The sequence below is a fragment of the Epinephelus moara genome, chromosome 11 (genome assembly GCF_006386435.1).
Source record: "Epinephelus moara isolate mb chromosome 11, YSFRI_EMoa_1.0, whole genome shotgun sequence".
Classification (NCBI taxonomy): domain Eukaryota; kingdom Metazoa; phylum Chordata; class Actinopteri; order Perciformes; family Serranidae; genus Epinephelus; species Epinephelus moara.
The window spans coordinates 28426199-28442213 of record NC_065516.1 but is presented as its reverse complement, the minus strand read 5'-3'; the positions used below and the strand labels follow the sequence as shown (position 1 = coordinate 28442213).

The window sequence follows — 16015 nt, the reverse complement described above, 5'->3', positions numbered from 1 at the left end:
GATAACGTGTAAAATAACATACTGTGAAATGTACATACATGTGGAGTTAGGAAGGTCATAGGTCATGTATGCTGTGGTTAGCTAGCAGCCGTGTGGTGTGTAAACGTTAGATGCCGCAGTGAAGAGATGTGGCAGCTCGTCTGCTTTTACCGTGCAGCTGATTTTATTTCAAGACCACCGAGATAACTTAGAGTGAATTCAGTGACAGCGGTGAGTGTCTGTGTTGTATCGTGACATAACAGTATCATAGGTTGGTCACAAGTCACGACAGCAACGTCGAGCATTCATTTTGCAAGCGTGATTCACCCTGTTAACTTGTTATGGGTCGTTATTGGGCATAATGTTACATGGATACACGTGTTGACTGGCGGATGTTATACTTTCAGTTTCAGTCTTGCTTGTAAATTGTCGTTAAGCTAGCTAACTAATGTTATGCGTTGTCCAAATGTTAAATATGGCGCCACGCCACCATATCTACAGCACAGACCTGCACAGTGCTCTGAACATGTTGTACCTTGAGGCTGAACTTCATTAAGATTCTGTTAATTTTAATATCTTACAGCAAGTAGGTGAATTATAGCAGATGACTTCAGGTCTGTCAGGCTTCACAGGCTGCTGATAGTAAATTCGGGTGACATATAATTTACCAAGGGACGCTTATTTGTTCTACAGAGTGTGTAACTTCACATTTTTTTTAACCTGTTACCTTCATAGTCCCTCTTTCAACAGTGGGTGGGTGTCAGTATGTCTTTATTTTTATTTTATTTTTTGTATTCTTTTGTTGGGTTGCCTATGAGCAAAGCAGCATTAAATTCATGGACTTTTTAACAGTATTTGGAATTATGTTGTTTCAGAGCAGCCATTATGATGTCAGCACAAACCTGCACAGTCCTCTAAGCATGTTGCACCTTGAGGCTGAACTTCATTAAGATTCTGTATATTTTAATATCATACAGCCAGCTGGCAAATGTAGGTAAATTATAGCAGATGACTTCAGGTCTGTCAGGCTTCACAGGCTGCTGATAGTAAATTCAGGTGACATAAAATTTACCATAATGTATAACTTCAAGGTTTTTTTTATTTTTTACCTGTTATCCACATAGTCCCTCTTTTAACAGTGGTTGGGAATCAGTTTTTCTTTTTGTTTCTTTTTTGTTTTAATCTTTTTTAATAAGATGTCTTAAAGTCAGGTTCTACAAAGTATGCTTTAGGCCTTTAAGTAAAGCAGCAAAGCAGTTTTTTCCTGTTATTCCCGTAGTCCCTCTTTCTTTCAGCCAGAGGATTTACAAAAACAGTCACAAATTTTTTACGTCATGCCTGTTTTGGCAATTATATATCAAAATAAAATGAAGTGCTTAAAGGAAATAAATAAACACGCCAAAATTAAACAGACACAGTAACAAATACATCAAAAAGATAAACATCAAGGTTTAAGTCAGTTTCCATTCGATTCCTCATCAAGACATCTATCTCTATTATCTGAGAGAATATTTTTTGTTGAGTTTCTTTCACTTTCTCAAGTCACACTTTGACCAATTCAATCCCAAATAAAAAGGAAATTAATTATTCATAAGGAAAAAATACTTGTAACTTGTTATATCGTTTGCAAATATAGGAAAACATAATCAAATTTCCAAATAGAAAATTTATCGAGTTCCTTCTCCAGTGGCTGTATTTCACAGGCATCAATTGTTGGCACCAAATAAAACTATGTGTGGTACAGAACAAGTGGGAGGGATGGTAAAATTCAAATTATGCACATGTTTCTCACATTAAATAGGAGTCGGTAAAGTTAATAATCTTGAAATTATGTTTTATTGGAAAAGCTTTTTGCTTACAAGCAAAGCAGCATTAAATTACTGGACTTTCAAATGTGGTTTGGCCGTATGCTGCTTCAGAGCAGCAGGTATCAGGGTCAGACTGATTCAACACGCTCTTTAAATCTGAATATATCTGCTTGTATCAGTTTGGATCCATGCAGGGAAGGCTACCCTTCACCTTGAGCAGTTCCTGCAATGGCTGTGAACCTAAACTCAACTTCCTTTTTACTTGCACACAGGTGGAGATAACCGACCAACCTTATCCACCCACCAGCCAACTAGCGAGCCTGGCCTTTGTGTACCTGTTTCTCAGGTAAGAGGTGAGCAGGGGGCAGGGCCACCTGCGCGGTAGGAGGGATGCCTGTGGAGGGCGGAAGCAGCAGTGGCTCTGCTTCAGCTGCCCGTCACCCCAAGCAGAAGCGCAAGGCTCACAGCTTGTCTATCCGGCGCACCAACAGCACAGAGGAGAGGCCAGCAGGCATCCAAAGAGGAGACATGCTGGAGGGACAGGTGAGGGGGATGCACAGACAATGCCTTTTGTCTCGCTGTCAGCACACTCTGACAGTGGCAGACAAGCATTTTGGCAAATATAGAGCTTATACTGCACACATAACATGTCTTATAAACATGCTCCACAGAGTTTTTTGTGGATCTGCTCATAAAACACCTACTATAAAGTGATTCTTTACTAAATAGCATTTTGATTGTTACTCAGTTTTGGTGTGAGTCTGTTTTTTGTCAGTCATGAGAGTACAAGCCGGTTGAGCAGCATTGCTTTTATTTTGTACCTAGTGTTGCAACATCCACAGCCCCATGCTGCCTTGTATTTACGAGATGTGGTTTCCTCCCCCGGGGAAAGTGTAAGTGTTTTTATTAGGGAGCTACAGGATCCTACTTTGGAGTTAACTTGCTTTTGCCCAAGTGTTCATGTCATCTGGATTTTACATTCTCTAATCTTTGAAGGACTGTCTGGTGTGGATGTGCCTGCTGGTTACTGATTTTCTTTTTGTCAAAACAAAGGGATGTACTGTGACTTTATAAACCCACTGGTGCCATAAAGTTAGTGATTAACTATCTTCAAACAGGTTATTTAAATTGGAGATTGATTTATTTCCTCCAGAACGGACAAGACTGTAACTGAAGCCTTAACACAAGCAGGCATTTCGTGATGCAAACCAGTCGTGGCAAACTGTCAAGCTTCTTCACCACTGAGACAATAAAAGCTGGTTTTGTTTGATCAAGAACGCCCTGGTTGTTAACTTTTGGGAGTTGGCTGCAGACTGACCCTACTTAGAGTCGTCTCTCGGATAAGCTGAACAAAGAGTTTGTGTCAGGGATGTTTTAGAAGTGTTTTAGATGGTATCATCATGTATTTCTGTCACGGGAGATAAAACCTGTAGAATGAAAAACAAAACATTGTCTGTGCCTTTGTCATGATCCAGGTTTTGGATCAAAGTATTCAGGCGGAAATAATGTGATGCTTTATGTTTGTCAGTATTGCATAGCTCTAGTTTTGGTCATGAAGGTCCTTGAACATTTACTTTCTGTGCTTGACAATGTCCTTGAATTATCAACCACTAAACCTGGAGCTCAGCTTGCACTGGCCTGTTGTCTCATCAAGTTTTAATATGGGCCGCTTGTCCAGGTCTGATTAGTCTTTTCACCAGGCCTTTTTGTCCACTGCCAAGACATGCTGGCTCTGTTTATGTACCTAGTCTACCCCCCACAGCACAGAGTAACACACACACACACACACACACACACAGCTTTATAAACCTATATATAATACACAGGATGCATTTTCTTCTGCGCTTTCAATGCTGTCATTATTAGCCAGAGTACACTGCAGGTTTTAGTGCCACAGCTAAGCAGCTTTAAATTCATAAGGGTGGCCTGTTGTTTGCTAATTGAGCTTTTTTTTTTCTTTCTTTTTTTTTTTGTCAAGTGTGTGTTGACACGGGGTGCAGACAGAGCGATCAGGCGGTTAACGTCACTATGGCAAACTGTTGCTGATTTTGAGCGCGTGCCAGAAGAAAGAGTGACAGTCAAGTATTTGGTTTCCTCGTCTTTCAGATGGCTGGAGAAAGCAGCAGCTCTTAAGGCGTGCTGTCAAACGCAGCCTTTGTTTTCACAGCAGCTTTTTTCGGTTTCTTTGCATGCTAGTCTGGTGTAGACTGGTGGTCACCTGGTAACTGGTACCTCTAGGAGTTCGCCATGGAGGTAAGTCAGTTGAAATGAGTTGGGTGGTTGCACTCTTGGCTGTTGTGTAGTTAGTAAATTGTTTTGTAGGTTGTAAGTTGCGTAGCACAAAATGTAGCTGGTGGCTGATTGTATCAGGTGAACATGCAGGCTGTGTTGACTTGAGATTTATGTGTGTAGCTTTCGATTTGTTTAAGTGGTGTGTATTTTATGAGTCACCCAAACTTCTGTGTGAGTAGTGATAATATATGAAACAGTAGTTTGTCACTGTAAAATTGTAGTCTTGCCTGTGTTGAAGTTCAGAGTTTTAAGCATAACATATTGAATATACCACATTATTATAAATAAAAGATAATATGACGCTGGAGAGGGATCAGGAGGAAATAAAAGTGGTGACTTGTTCTTAATTTTTAGGCCCATATGTCAGCTTACCATCAAGTGTATTAAAGCATTGTTCTTTTCTTGTCTGTCTGTCCAGGACTCCAAGCTGCCCCTCTCCTTACGGACCAATCTTCTTGACCTTTTTGGCCAGATTGAGCGCGAGTTTGAAAATCTTTACATCGAAAACCTTGAACGTGAGTAACTGATCGAAAGAGTCCAGCAAATGTTTTTAGGGTGCTTTCATATCTGCCTTGTTTGGTTCAGTTCAATGGAACTCAAGTTCGTTTGCCCCCGTAAATGCGGTTTGTTTGGGCAGATGTGAACACAACAATCACACTCAGGTGTGCACCAAAACACAGGACCGAGACCTTCTTGAAGAGGTGGTCTCGGTCCGGTTACAAACAAACTCTGGTGCGGTTCGTTTGTGGTGAGAATGTGTTCCGACCTGGATGTGAACCAACTGCAGTCACATGACACATTGTTTGGGTTAAACATGAGCATGTTACAGTCCTGGAGGATTATTAATGTGCACCTCCTCCTGTACTGCCTTAATATGCACATTCAGCACATCCAATGCATCAAAACATTGTTTTCTAGTTGGAGCCGCGCCTCGTTTTCAAACTGTATGGTTTGACTAAAATGAACAATGACAGCAATATAGTCCACGATGAGCAGCGCTAAAATCAACCTGCGTAGTTGTCCCTCCATTGTGACATTAGAAAGTGTCACATTTATCTTGCAAGTGTACTCTTCTTCAACGTTTGCTTTACTTCCTGGATTTTTCCCACATGGAAATTCTGACCAATCAAGAGCAGCTTTCTCACGCAAGACATTTGATCTGGTCCGCTTGTAAATGCTGCCATGAGAACATGAACCAACTCTAGGCCCAAAATTAGTCCCTGATTCGGTTTGAAAGCACCCTTAGATTTCTTTGGCGTATACCTTTTAAGTATTGATCTTCAGGTGTTGATTGACTAACCAGACAGTTCCAGAGTTTGTTTGCTTACTGATGTCCTGTCACTGTGCTAACATTACAGTACGGCGGGAAATTGACTCTCTGAATGAGCGTCTGACTGGAGATGGACAGACTGTTGAGGGAGGAGACCCCACCAAAGGAGCTCTGAAAACAAAAGGTACATTATTTCCTTCACAATCTGCTGCAGGTGTCAGTATATTTGAAGTTATGCTATGCAGGAAAAGTCATCAACTGTTTGTAGATGCAACATTTAAGAAAGTTGCTAACTATGTATTACACTGTATTTTGGGCATACAAACAAGCAGCAACATGTCCACAGGTAGAAGATGGACAGCACTGTGTGTATGACTGATTTAATGAGACATGAATAGGACAGAAGTGCTAATCAACAGTATAAAACTACAGTTTGACTGTCGTTGATGCACAGAGCAGCCATCTTGAAATTTTGAGGCTGGGGTTTGGGTGGGTCCTCTGACTTGTAGTAGGAAATTCCACTTTGGGGGCGTTCAAGCTGAAATTTCTAACTGGGAACCATGGATGTATGAAGAAACCTGGATACAGCGTTGAAGGCAGGACCCCGTTCATTCCTAACATGAAGCCAGAAAAGCTCTCTTGAGATTCTTCAAGACATTCCAAATGATATGGGACTGAATGGAGCAACTCATTTTTTGGAGGTTGTGACACTCAAAGAAATGTATCCACTGATTTACAGACGTCTCTTTCCAAATGTAAGTCTTTGGGAAAATGTTTTTTTGGGCCGAATGGCAGCATGTGACAGATTCAGGAGTTGTAATCTCACTATTTCGCTACTACAAATTTTGGCTTCTAAGCCCAGCGCACTTCCTTGGGGCCTGCAGGGAACTTAAAAATTCTGACTTCCCAGTGTTAATAGAATGCACCATTGGCCCCTCGTCCTTTCATTGCTTGTTCATGCCCTGCAAGCTACTGTACTATTGCTGTAATGTTAAATTTGTTGTAATGAAAACTCTACTACTTTAGCTGGCTAACTGTATTAACCCGTTTGACTGCAAAAGACCTGCAGGAAGATTTATCAGACTGTGACACCTGTACAAATATGACCTTCATGGAAGTGTCATCAGAAGAAAACCTCAAAGTTCAGTGTCAGAAGTTTGCAAAGGAACATCTAAACAAGCCTGATGCTTTTTCAGAAACAAGTCCTGTGGACTGATGAAGTTAAAGTAGAACTTTTTGGACACAAAGAGCAAAGGTATGTTTGGAGAAAAAAGGAACACCCGTCCAGCTGTTAAACACGGGGGTGGATGGCTTCTACAACAGGACAATGATCCTAAACACACCTCCAAATCCACAATGGACGACCTCAAGAGAGGAGAGCTGAAGGTTTTGCCGAGGCCCTCACAGTCCCCGACCTAAACATCATTAACGATCTGTGGATAGACCTCAAAGGATCAGTGCATGAAGACGGCCCAAGAATCTCACAGAGCTAGAAGCCTTTTGCAGGAAGAATGGGTGAAAACCTCCTAAACAAGAACAGAAAGACTCTGAACATGCAGGGCGCCCAAACTTTTGCCTCAGGCCCGTTTCATTTTTTGTTTTTTTGAAGCTGTAAAAGACTGAAATTAAAAAGTAATCTTGCCTAAAATATTTAAGAAATGTTTCATCTTTAACTTCATGCCTTTTGGAAATCAATTCATCTTCGACTTACTTAACTACTCACAGTAAACAAAATTTTGACCAGGGGTGCACAAACTTTTGCATGCCGCTGTAGACATGTGTAAACCTCCTTTATCAAGCAAAATTTTTGAAAAATAAACCTGGTTTGCTGAAGTTAGCCTGGTTTAACAGGTAATCTTGTTTTATGAAACGATCTTCTCGTGTGCTGTGCGCAGTTAAAAGCTTTGATGCTTTATTAGGCTGTTAGTGCAGCAGTGAAACCAACCAGTAGGTTTGTCACTGGTGGATAATTTCATTCATTATTCTTTATCTTTCCGTCACACAGCCAGCCACAGCACCAGTCAACTGTCACAGAAGCTGAAGACGACCTACAAAGCCTCTACCAGCAAGGTACCTCTCTCCAGCTATTTTCGCCTGGTCTCTAGAGCTCAGAAGATTTGTCATCTGTGTAATTATTTATATCTGTGGGGGTAACGGTTACAGACTATCAAAAGCCCCTTTGTTGCTGACTGAGTGAGGAGAAGGACGTCTTTCTCTTCCTGTGTAAGAGGGGGTAAACAAATTAAATTGTGACCAAATATCATGACTGTTAACTTCATTTGATTTTTCAAGTGTTTTTATATAATGATTTTTGGACTTTCAGGGTGTTAAATTAGGGAAACTTGATATTAAGTGATTATCACTGATTGACATCTCCCTTGACTTCTTCCTCTTTAATCTCTTGCCGATGTAGCCCTTGTACACTTTCCAAAGCAAAATAGGTGGACCTCGCAACTTCAGTGTGGCTTCATGGGAGTTGTGGGGAGGAGATTCATGGGTAACTTCCTGAATGCTCTGTTTGTCACTAAGCATTGTGAGGGACAGCTGTGGGCTGAGTCTGTTTTTAACTACAGTCTAACCTTGACTCCTCATCTCTTCTCTGCTCTGCACCCTGTCGGAAATCATTTGGGTGAACGGCTGCATTTATTTAAAAACAAACATACTGTTACAGTTTCTCATACAATCAGACTGTATATTTGGTCATGTTAATAGATTATTGCGTACAAGTCTCTTTCCATCAGCAATAATGACTTGTCAGTCAGTTGTTGTAATGCCAAAATAAATTTTGTGGAATTACAAAAGTTTAAAAAAACAAATTGCTTCCCACATCACAAGACAAGTTTACCAGGAGTCAGAATGGTTATGTTGAAACTGATTAACGTTCAGTAAAGAGCTGTCTTCATACAGCTTTTAAAGGAAGAGTTCAGCATTTTGAGAAATAAACTTAAGTCCAGTTCAGACTAAAGATTTGCAATGTGACAAAACCTGTTTCAGAACGTTGCAGGCGACAGTTGCAGTGGTGTAAACTGTCCAGTCTTAGCTTGATTCAAGAAGAGGAAGAAGAAGATGCATATGTACTTTATTAATCCCTGAGGGGAAATTTCACTTCCCAATTTCAGTTATTTCACTCGTTGTCACATACACACAGGCCCAAAATACACACAGATGCACAAACAGGACCTATATGAGATGTCAAAGCGAGGGGGCTGCCTTGGACAGGCGCCCCGAGCAGTTGCTCAAGGGCACCTCAGTAGTGCTCAGGAGGTGAACTTGCACCTTTCCAGCTACCAGTCCACACTCTACATTTGGTCCAGGCGGGTACTTGAATCGACGACCCTCTGGTTCCCAACCCAAGTCCCGATGGACTGAGCTGCTGCCGTCCCCAAGCTGGCTGATGGTGCCGCCTGCGACTCAGCTTGTCAAGTTGCCAGTTGCTGGCTGTAGAACATAAGGCACGTCAACTGTTTCAATAGCCAGTCAACCTATGGTGAGGCTTACCGGTCAAGTCCTTTACAGACTGTCAGCAGAGAGCATGTTCGCTCACCCTCTGTCCCCACCGAGCCCAAGTTCGTCCGATTTACATCCCTGTGGCTTTTGAAACGCATGTTTATCCCCGCCCTGACGATGTTTTGCTGCGTCCCACACAAACATAGTCATCGACTGATTAATCGGCGCAGGTTAGTTAAGTCATTGTGGTGTATTGATTATGATTACAGTCCATCTGAATCTCAGGTCATCTGTTTGTGTTTTTGCAGTTTCATCACAAAAATGCAGCTGTAGCCAGTATCTCACTATCACTCTCCTCATTCGTATTTTTAGAGGCTACAAATTATATTCAGCTACAAAATAAGCCTGAAAAGCTGGAAATCAGAATGGAAGTGTAGAGCTTTGTTGCTATGGAGACAGTACACCATCTCGTCTAGTGGAATTGATGTAAACTGGTTTTCAGAACGTTTCAGACTGGTGTTTTGCAAGTTAGAACCTGTCTCATAGTGAATCTTTGGTCTGAACTAGGCTTTATTTGGTTTCTTACCAACAGTTAGATGAGCAGATTGATACTACTCTTGTGTCTTTACGTTAAATAGGAAGCTAACACCAGCAGTCACTTAGCTCAGCTTAACACTAAGACAAACTGTTGAAGTAAAAAATCTGCCTGCCAGCACCTCTAAAGCTCAGTAATTAATAAGTTATTTCTCTGTGGTTTAATCCATACAAAAACTAGAATGTTCTGGGCTATTTTTTGACCAGAACCAGTAACTTGGAGTATCTGCTGGTTGCCTGGCAACTGCTCACAGGCAAAAGATAGTCCATCATATAACCTCTGTACAGTGAAAAACAGACACGAGAGTAGTATTGATCTATCTAACTCTCAGCAAGTAATTTCCCAAGATGTCAAATCAGGCCTTTACTCCAGGACTCTACAGAACATATGCTTGTGAAAACTGAAGTGTGTGAATGTGAAACGTTTTGTTCAAGAATCAAAAGTTTCAAAATCGTTTAGTAATCTCCTAGTCAGGTCAGATAGGCCCAGTGTCTTATACATACTGTATAATCTTTAAAACTGAACTGTGCCCCTTAACTCTTTCATTGAGGCATACCAGTGCCTCTAAAAGTTAAAGTATGTACAAGTGTAAAAGGGTCAAATGTGTAATACGGCTTTAAAAGATGTCTTTGAATTTCTTTTCCCCATTCTCAATTTTTTCACATTTACCTTGATATTGCTTCTCTTTAAAAGTAAGTTAGGTATTTTTTCAACTTGGACCCTGTTTTCCTATGTTTTTGTGTTAAGATGACAAGCAGGAACAACAATTTACACTGCAGCTGGCAGCAGCGAAACAGGAAGTCAGTTTATGCCACTGACAGACTCAGATTGTTATTTTAAGTGTCTGACAACTTAGGGAAAGGATCCCTACAGAGATAGACCCTCCATATTAAAGAGTGAGAGAGATCCTTTTTGTTTAACCAGAAACAGCCCTGAAATTGCTATCACCAAACCCACCAGACTCCATTTAAATAAACAGTAATTTTATCATTGTGAAACACACTTCATTCAAAGTTGAAATAAACTAAAGAAGACTCACAAAAGCTGCCTTGGTTTGTCTTTTCACTGCTTCAACAATCACCAACTCTGGTTTAGTTTAAATAAACCTTAAATTCACCCAGTTAGATGTGAAAATATGCTGCCTCTATACATGCCAAAATTACTACTTATTTGAATGGAGTTTGGTAGGTTTGGTGATGGGAATTTCGGGGGCTGTTTCTGGTTAAACAAACAAAGGATCTTCCTCTCTAGCAAAGAGGTCTGTCTCAGTAGGGATGCTTTCCCTTAGTTTTTAGACACTTATAATAACAATCTGAGCCTGTCAATGGCAAAAACAAACACTTTAAGTGAATGTAAACTGAAGATGTGAACATGCTCCAAGTGGTTACAGCTGCCATCACCAAACCCACCAGACTCCATTTAAAATAATAGTAATTTTAGCGTGTATAGAGCCAGCATATTTTCACATCTAACTGGTTGAATCAAAGGTTTATTTCAATTAAACCAGAGCTGGTGATTGTTGAAACAGTGGAAAGATGAAATAAGGTGTCTTTCGTGAGTTTAGTTTTGTTTCTGTCGGCTTTGTGTGAAATGTGTTTTACAATGATAAAATTACTGTTTATTTAAATGGAGTCTGGTGGGTTTGGTGAAGCCAATTTCAGGGTTGTTACTGGTTAAACAAAAAGGTAAATCTCTGTAGGGATCCTTTCCATAAATTGCCAGACACTTAAAATAACAATGTGAGCTAGGGCTGTGCGATTGCCTCTAAATTTCATATTGTGGATTGTCATTGCTCTAGATTGCCAATACGCGATTAAATCGCCAAGGGCGGGGGGGGGTTACATCCTTGGCACGTGTCTTATGTCATTCACTACCACGTTATTTTAATATTTTGCATCACATCACATCACAAAAGTGAGCGTCTCCGGCTTGTCAGCGCAGCGGTGTCCTCCTCACTTCAAGTCGCTGTCATTAACTTTTAACCTGCAAAGTGCCGCAGTGCTGCAACATTGTAGGAATTTATGAAAGCCCTTGTGAGCATTTTAATAGTTACACATTAAAACAATATTTATTTGCAATTACTCTATTGAACAACCCCGAAGCATGAGCAAACGGGCTGTGTCACTTTGGATCAAAGACATGCACCCTGTCACTGTCAGTGCAGGGCTGACAAGGCACCCTCCGCTGAGGAGAGGAGAGGAGAGGAGAGGAGAGGAGATGAGATGAGATGAGATGAGATGAGATGAGATGAGATGAGATGAGATGAGATGAGATGAGATGGATTGTAGCTCTGTTTGTAAACGCGGCTTCTCTGACAGTCATGTATTTCCCCAAAAAACATCTCTTAATGCACGGTAGAGCGCCGTTTTTTGTTATTTTTTCAAAATGGCCTTGATATCCAGCACATCGCCTGGCAACCCTCCAATCGCCAATATACGATTTGATCGCTGATCGTCCCAGGCCTAATGTGAGCCTGTCAGTGGCTAAAACAAACACTTTTAGTGGGCATAAATTGACGGTGTGAACACACCTGTTATCATTACATTGCAGCCTGTTTCGCCATTGCTGACTGCAGCGCTCTCTCAATACTGGACCAATTACAAAAGTTGTTCCAATTAGTCACCTAGACAAAAAAACATTATAAAATAGGGTCCAGGTTGAAAACTACAGTACTTACCCTTTAAATTAAAGAAACAGTCTGAATGCAGCCAAAGTCTGAGCTACATGAAGAGTGGGTCACGATCCTCTGCTGATTTGTAAGTTAGAAAAGAGGATACACAGGATCAAGGGAGGACTTCTTAAATTAACAGAACTAGCTGCTATATAATCTACAGCTAACCTGTCAGCTGGCTACGAAACATGACCAACAACTAATTTTGTTCAGACTGACAGTACTTGAAACTAATGATCTGCACTAACTATACCCTGGGTTTATTACTGGGTTGACCTTCACTGGAATGGGTTATTATGCTTGTTGCCCATTATGTTTCAATGACAGGGAACAAACAAGATTGTATTGTACTGTAATGTGATTGTAAACACAGCAGACAGAATGAGAGCATATATTAACACAGTCTCACACGAGGGAACCAGATGCTTTGCTGCTGCATCTAATGACTACCAATGATCTAAGCTTATTGCTGTGGTCAGCCGTCTGTTTGCAGCAGCATGCACAGTACAGGTTATGACCGCTCTGTGATAAGTGAAACTACAATTCAGCCTTTAATTTGTTCACGTTGAAGCCTGCAGTGACTAAAGGCCATGTGTAACCAGACCACTGGATATTTTTAGCGGTGCACCACTCGTTTGGTATCAGCACACACAGTGATAATCTATCTTACTTTCACTGATAATTGAATTGGCATTAGAGCAGTTGTGATATTAATACTCTAGTGGCACACGGTTTGAGGCAAAGTGAAACCATCAACCTTTTGGCAGTTGCAGAGACATCCTCTGCAATATAACAGTGCTTGCTTACACACACACACTTGGCTTTGGCAGGCTACGAGGGCCCTCTAACACGAAGCCAGTTCAACCTAGTCCATCTCTCTCTGGCTTCACTGAGCCTGATGCTGATGAATAACAGTGTGGTATGACATATACAGTGGCATGCCAAAGTTTGGGCACCCGTGGTCAAAATTTCGTTTAAGTAAGTAGAAGATGAACTGATCTCCAAAAGGCAAAAAGTGAAAGATGACACAAATCTTCAATTATTTTGTAATTTTAGTCTTTTAAAGATCCAAAATAATAATAAAGGAAAAGGCCTGAAGCCCATTCTTCCTGCAAAAGGCTTCTAGCTCTGTGAGATCCTTGGGCTGCTCTTTTGAGGTCTATCATCAGATTTTTAATGATGTGTAGGTCGGGGACTGTGAGGGAAATCTTCAGCTTGCTCCTCTTGAGGTCGTCCATTGTGGATTTGGAGGTGTGTTTAGGATCATTGTCCTGTTGTAGAAGCCATCCCCTCTTCATCTTCAGCTTTTTTTCAGAGGCTGTGATGTTTGCTTCCAGAATTTGCTGGAATTTAATTTTATCCATTCTTCCTTCTACCTGTGAAATGTTCCCTGTGCCACTTGCTGCAACACAGACCCAAAACACGATCGATCCACCCCCATCTTGAACAGCTGGACAGGTGTTCCCTTTTTCTCCAAACATACCTTTGCTCATTGTGTCCAAAACCTTCAGCTTGAACTTCATCAGTCCACAGGACTTGTTTCCAAAAAGCATCACTCTTGTTTATAGGGATGCACCGAATATTTGGTAACCGAATATATTCGGCCGAATATTGCAAAAAAAACACACATTCGGTATTCGGTGAAATAAGTGAAAAGCAAGGCCGAATAATAGCGACATGTTTTGATAACGCAATCAAACAGCGTGCGTGACAGACGGAGTAAAATGTCCGCAGTGTGGCGATATTTTACTCCGTCCGTCACCGCACTCGCATTTGTGACTAAAAATAGTTTTGTGCGGGCAAAATAAATCATTCAGCACACTGTGTGAGTACAGATTTCAACCAGCAGCAGAAACGAAACAGCGAATCCCGTCGGTTGTGGGTTGAACGGGGGTCACAGACATGGACAGGAATACGTATTCCTGTCAAATATAGCGGCGCATGAGAACGGCTTACCGGCGACGGAGAAGTCCGGCTCTAGGTGAATAACTTGTTGTCATGACTGCCCAAAAGTACCTGAACAGCCGAGCCATGGCGGCACACAGTATGTAGCGTGTCAGAGGAGAAACGAGCCGTTCACATTTCTCGCTTTGTGGCAGGTAACGGCCCACAAACCTCACCGCACTTTAGGGACTGTTCTTTACTTGTCAGGGGAGGAGGGTGGCTGGTTGATTTTTATATTATTTATCTATTTTATTTTGATCCCCCCTATGTTAATCACTTATTGATGCTGTTTTTGAAGTATGAATAAGTCAATAAGTAATTTATTCCATTGAAATATCATTGATGTATTATAGAAAAGTGATTTATCTTTTTATAAATGACAAAAGGCACATCTGCATCATTTTTGCTGTGGTATCGTGATACTACTCAGAACCATGATACTTTCATTGGTATCGTACCGTGGGTCCCAATTTTGGTACTGTGACAACACTAATCTGGAGGGGGTTCATCTGCAAAAACTAATGAAAAACTAAAAAACGGCATTCGGTACTCGGTATTCAGCCAAGCGTTTAATATTATTCGGCTTCGGCTTTGGCCACAAATTTTCATTTCAGTGCATCCCTACTTGTTTAGATGTTCCTTGGCAAACTTTGGACGCTGAATTTTGTGGTGAGGACACATTAAAGGTTTTCATCTGATGACTCTTCCATGAAGGTCATATTTGTACAGGGGTCACAGCACAGTAGAACAGTGCACCACCACTCCAGGGTCTAATAAATCTTCCTGCAGGTCTTTTGCAGTCAAACAATGGTTTTGATTTGTCTTTCTAACAATTCTACGAGCAGCTCTCTCTGAAAGTTTTCTTAGTCTTCCAGACATCACCTCGACCTCCACAGTTCTTGTTAGCTGCCATTTCTTAATGACTTGACGAACTGAGGAAACAGCTCCCTGAAAACTAGTCTTCTCCTGCTTCGTGGACATCAGTTATTTTAGTTTTCAGAGTGCTAGGTAGCCGTTTAGAGGAGCCCATGGCTGCTGATTGACGGGACAAGGCTTCAGGAGTCAGAGTATTCATAAAGCTTTGAAATTTGTGAACAAGCCATAGCCCTAACAAGCTAATTATGGTCCGAGACCCTGGTAAAAGTTGTGTTAGAGCTCAAATGTCTTGGGGTGTCCAAACTGTTGCATAATGCTCCTTTGCTTATTTGTCACTCTAAAATTGTACAAAAAAATGAACTTATCTTGCTTAAAATGTTGAAAAGCATGTTTCAGCTATAACTTCATGCCTTTTGGAGATCAGTTCATCTTCTGCTTAATTAACTATTCACAGTAAACAAAATTTTACCAGGGGTGCCCAAACTTTTGCATGCCACTGCACAGTAGGACACAGATATAATAGATTGAGAAGCTGCAGAAACACAGGAATAATGTCTACGTATCAAACATAATGCTAAGGCGATACAGAAGAGCTAGAAGTATAATAGATTCCTTTTGAAAAAATATGAATGTGGACAAAATAGTCACCAAGTTGTTGCTATTATCCTTCCATGTATTTTTATTGTCTCATTATGAGCAATCTGAATAAAAGACAGAAACTGTTAAAAGTAAATAATGGCTTTTCCTTCTGCCCCAACTGAGGAAAAGAACCGATAAAGAAAAAAGAAATGACTGACTGATAATGCAGAAATGCTGCATTCATAATGAACTAAGCTAATTAATTGTGCACAATTAATATGCAGCTATAATTGCCGTTCATTAGCCTGTGGTAAACCATTTCATTGTTTGTTTTAAATCTAGAGTGGACACATAATTGTGTAACAAATGTTTAATTTATCTCTGACATAATTGCCCTAGAAAACAAAATGATTCCACTGATCTACAACAGTGTCTAGTGCTTTTTATCACTTCTCACTTACTGTGTGTCAGGATCATGTAGGAATGATAACTCTGTGTTTTCCAGAGAGCTGTCAGGCTGTCGACAGGATTTGATCCTCTGAAGTTAACCTGCT

General features: G+C 40.9%; 1 protein-coding gene across 2 annotated transcripts in view; it reads left to right on the top strand.

Annotated features, from left to right (window-relative positions):
• LOC126397982 (WD repeat-containing protein 37-like) overlaps positions 1-16015 on the top strand; it is a 38162-nt gene that overhangs the window by 2699 nt on the left and 19448 nt on the right. Inside the window, exons 1-5 of one of the 2 annotated variants that reach the window (XM_050057126.1) lie at positions 81-210; positions 2060-2330; positions 4498-4594; positions 5438-5533; positions 7355-7419. In XM_050057126.1, coding sequence (XP_049913083.1) covers positions 2178-2330; positions 4498-4594; positions 5438-5533; positions 7355-7419 — 411 coding nt within the window. In that variant the 5' untranslated portion in view covers positions 81-210; positions 2060-2177. Of the gene's footprint in view, positions 1-80; positions 211-2059; positions 2331-4497; positions 4595-5437; positions 5534-7354; positions 7420-16015 lie in introns of those variants that run through there. The other variant, XM_050057125.1, reaches the window with a different exon arrangement.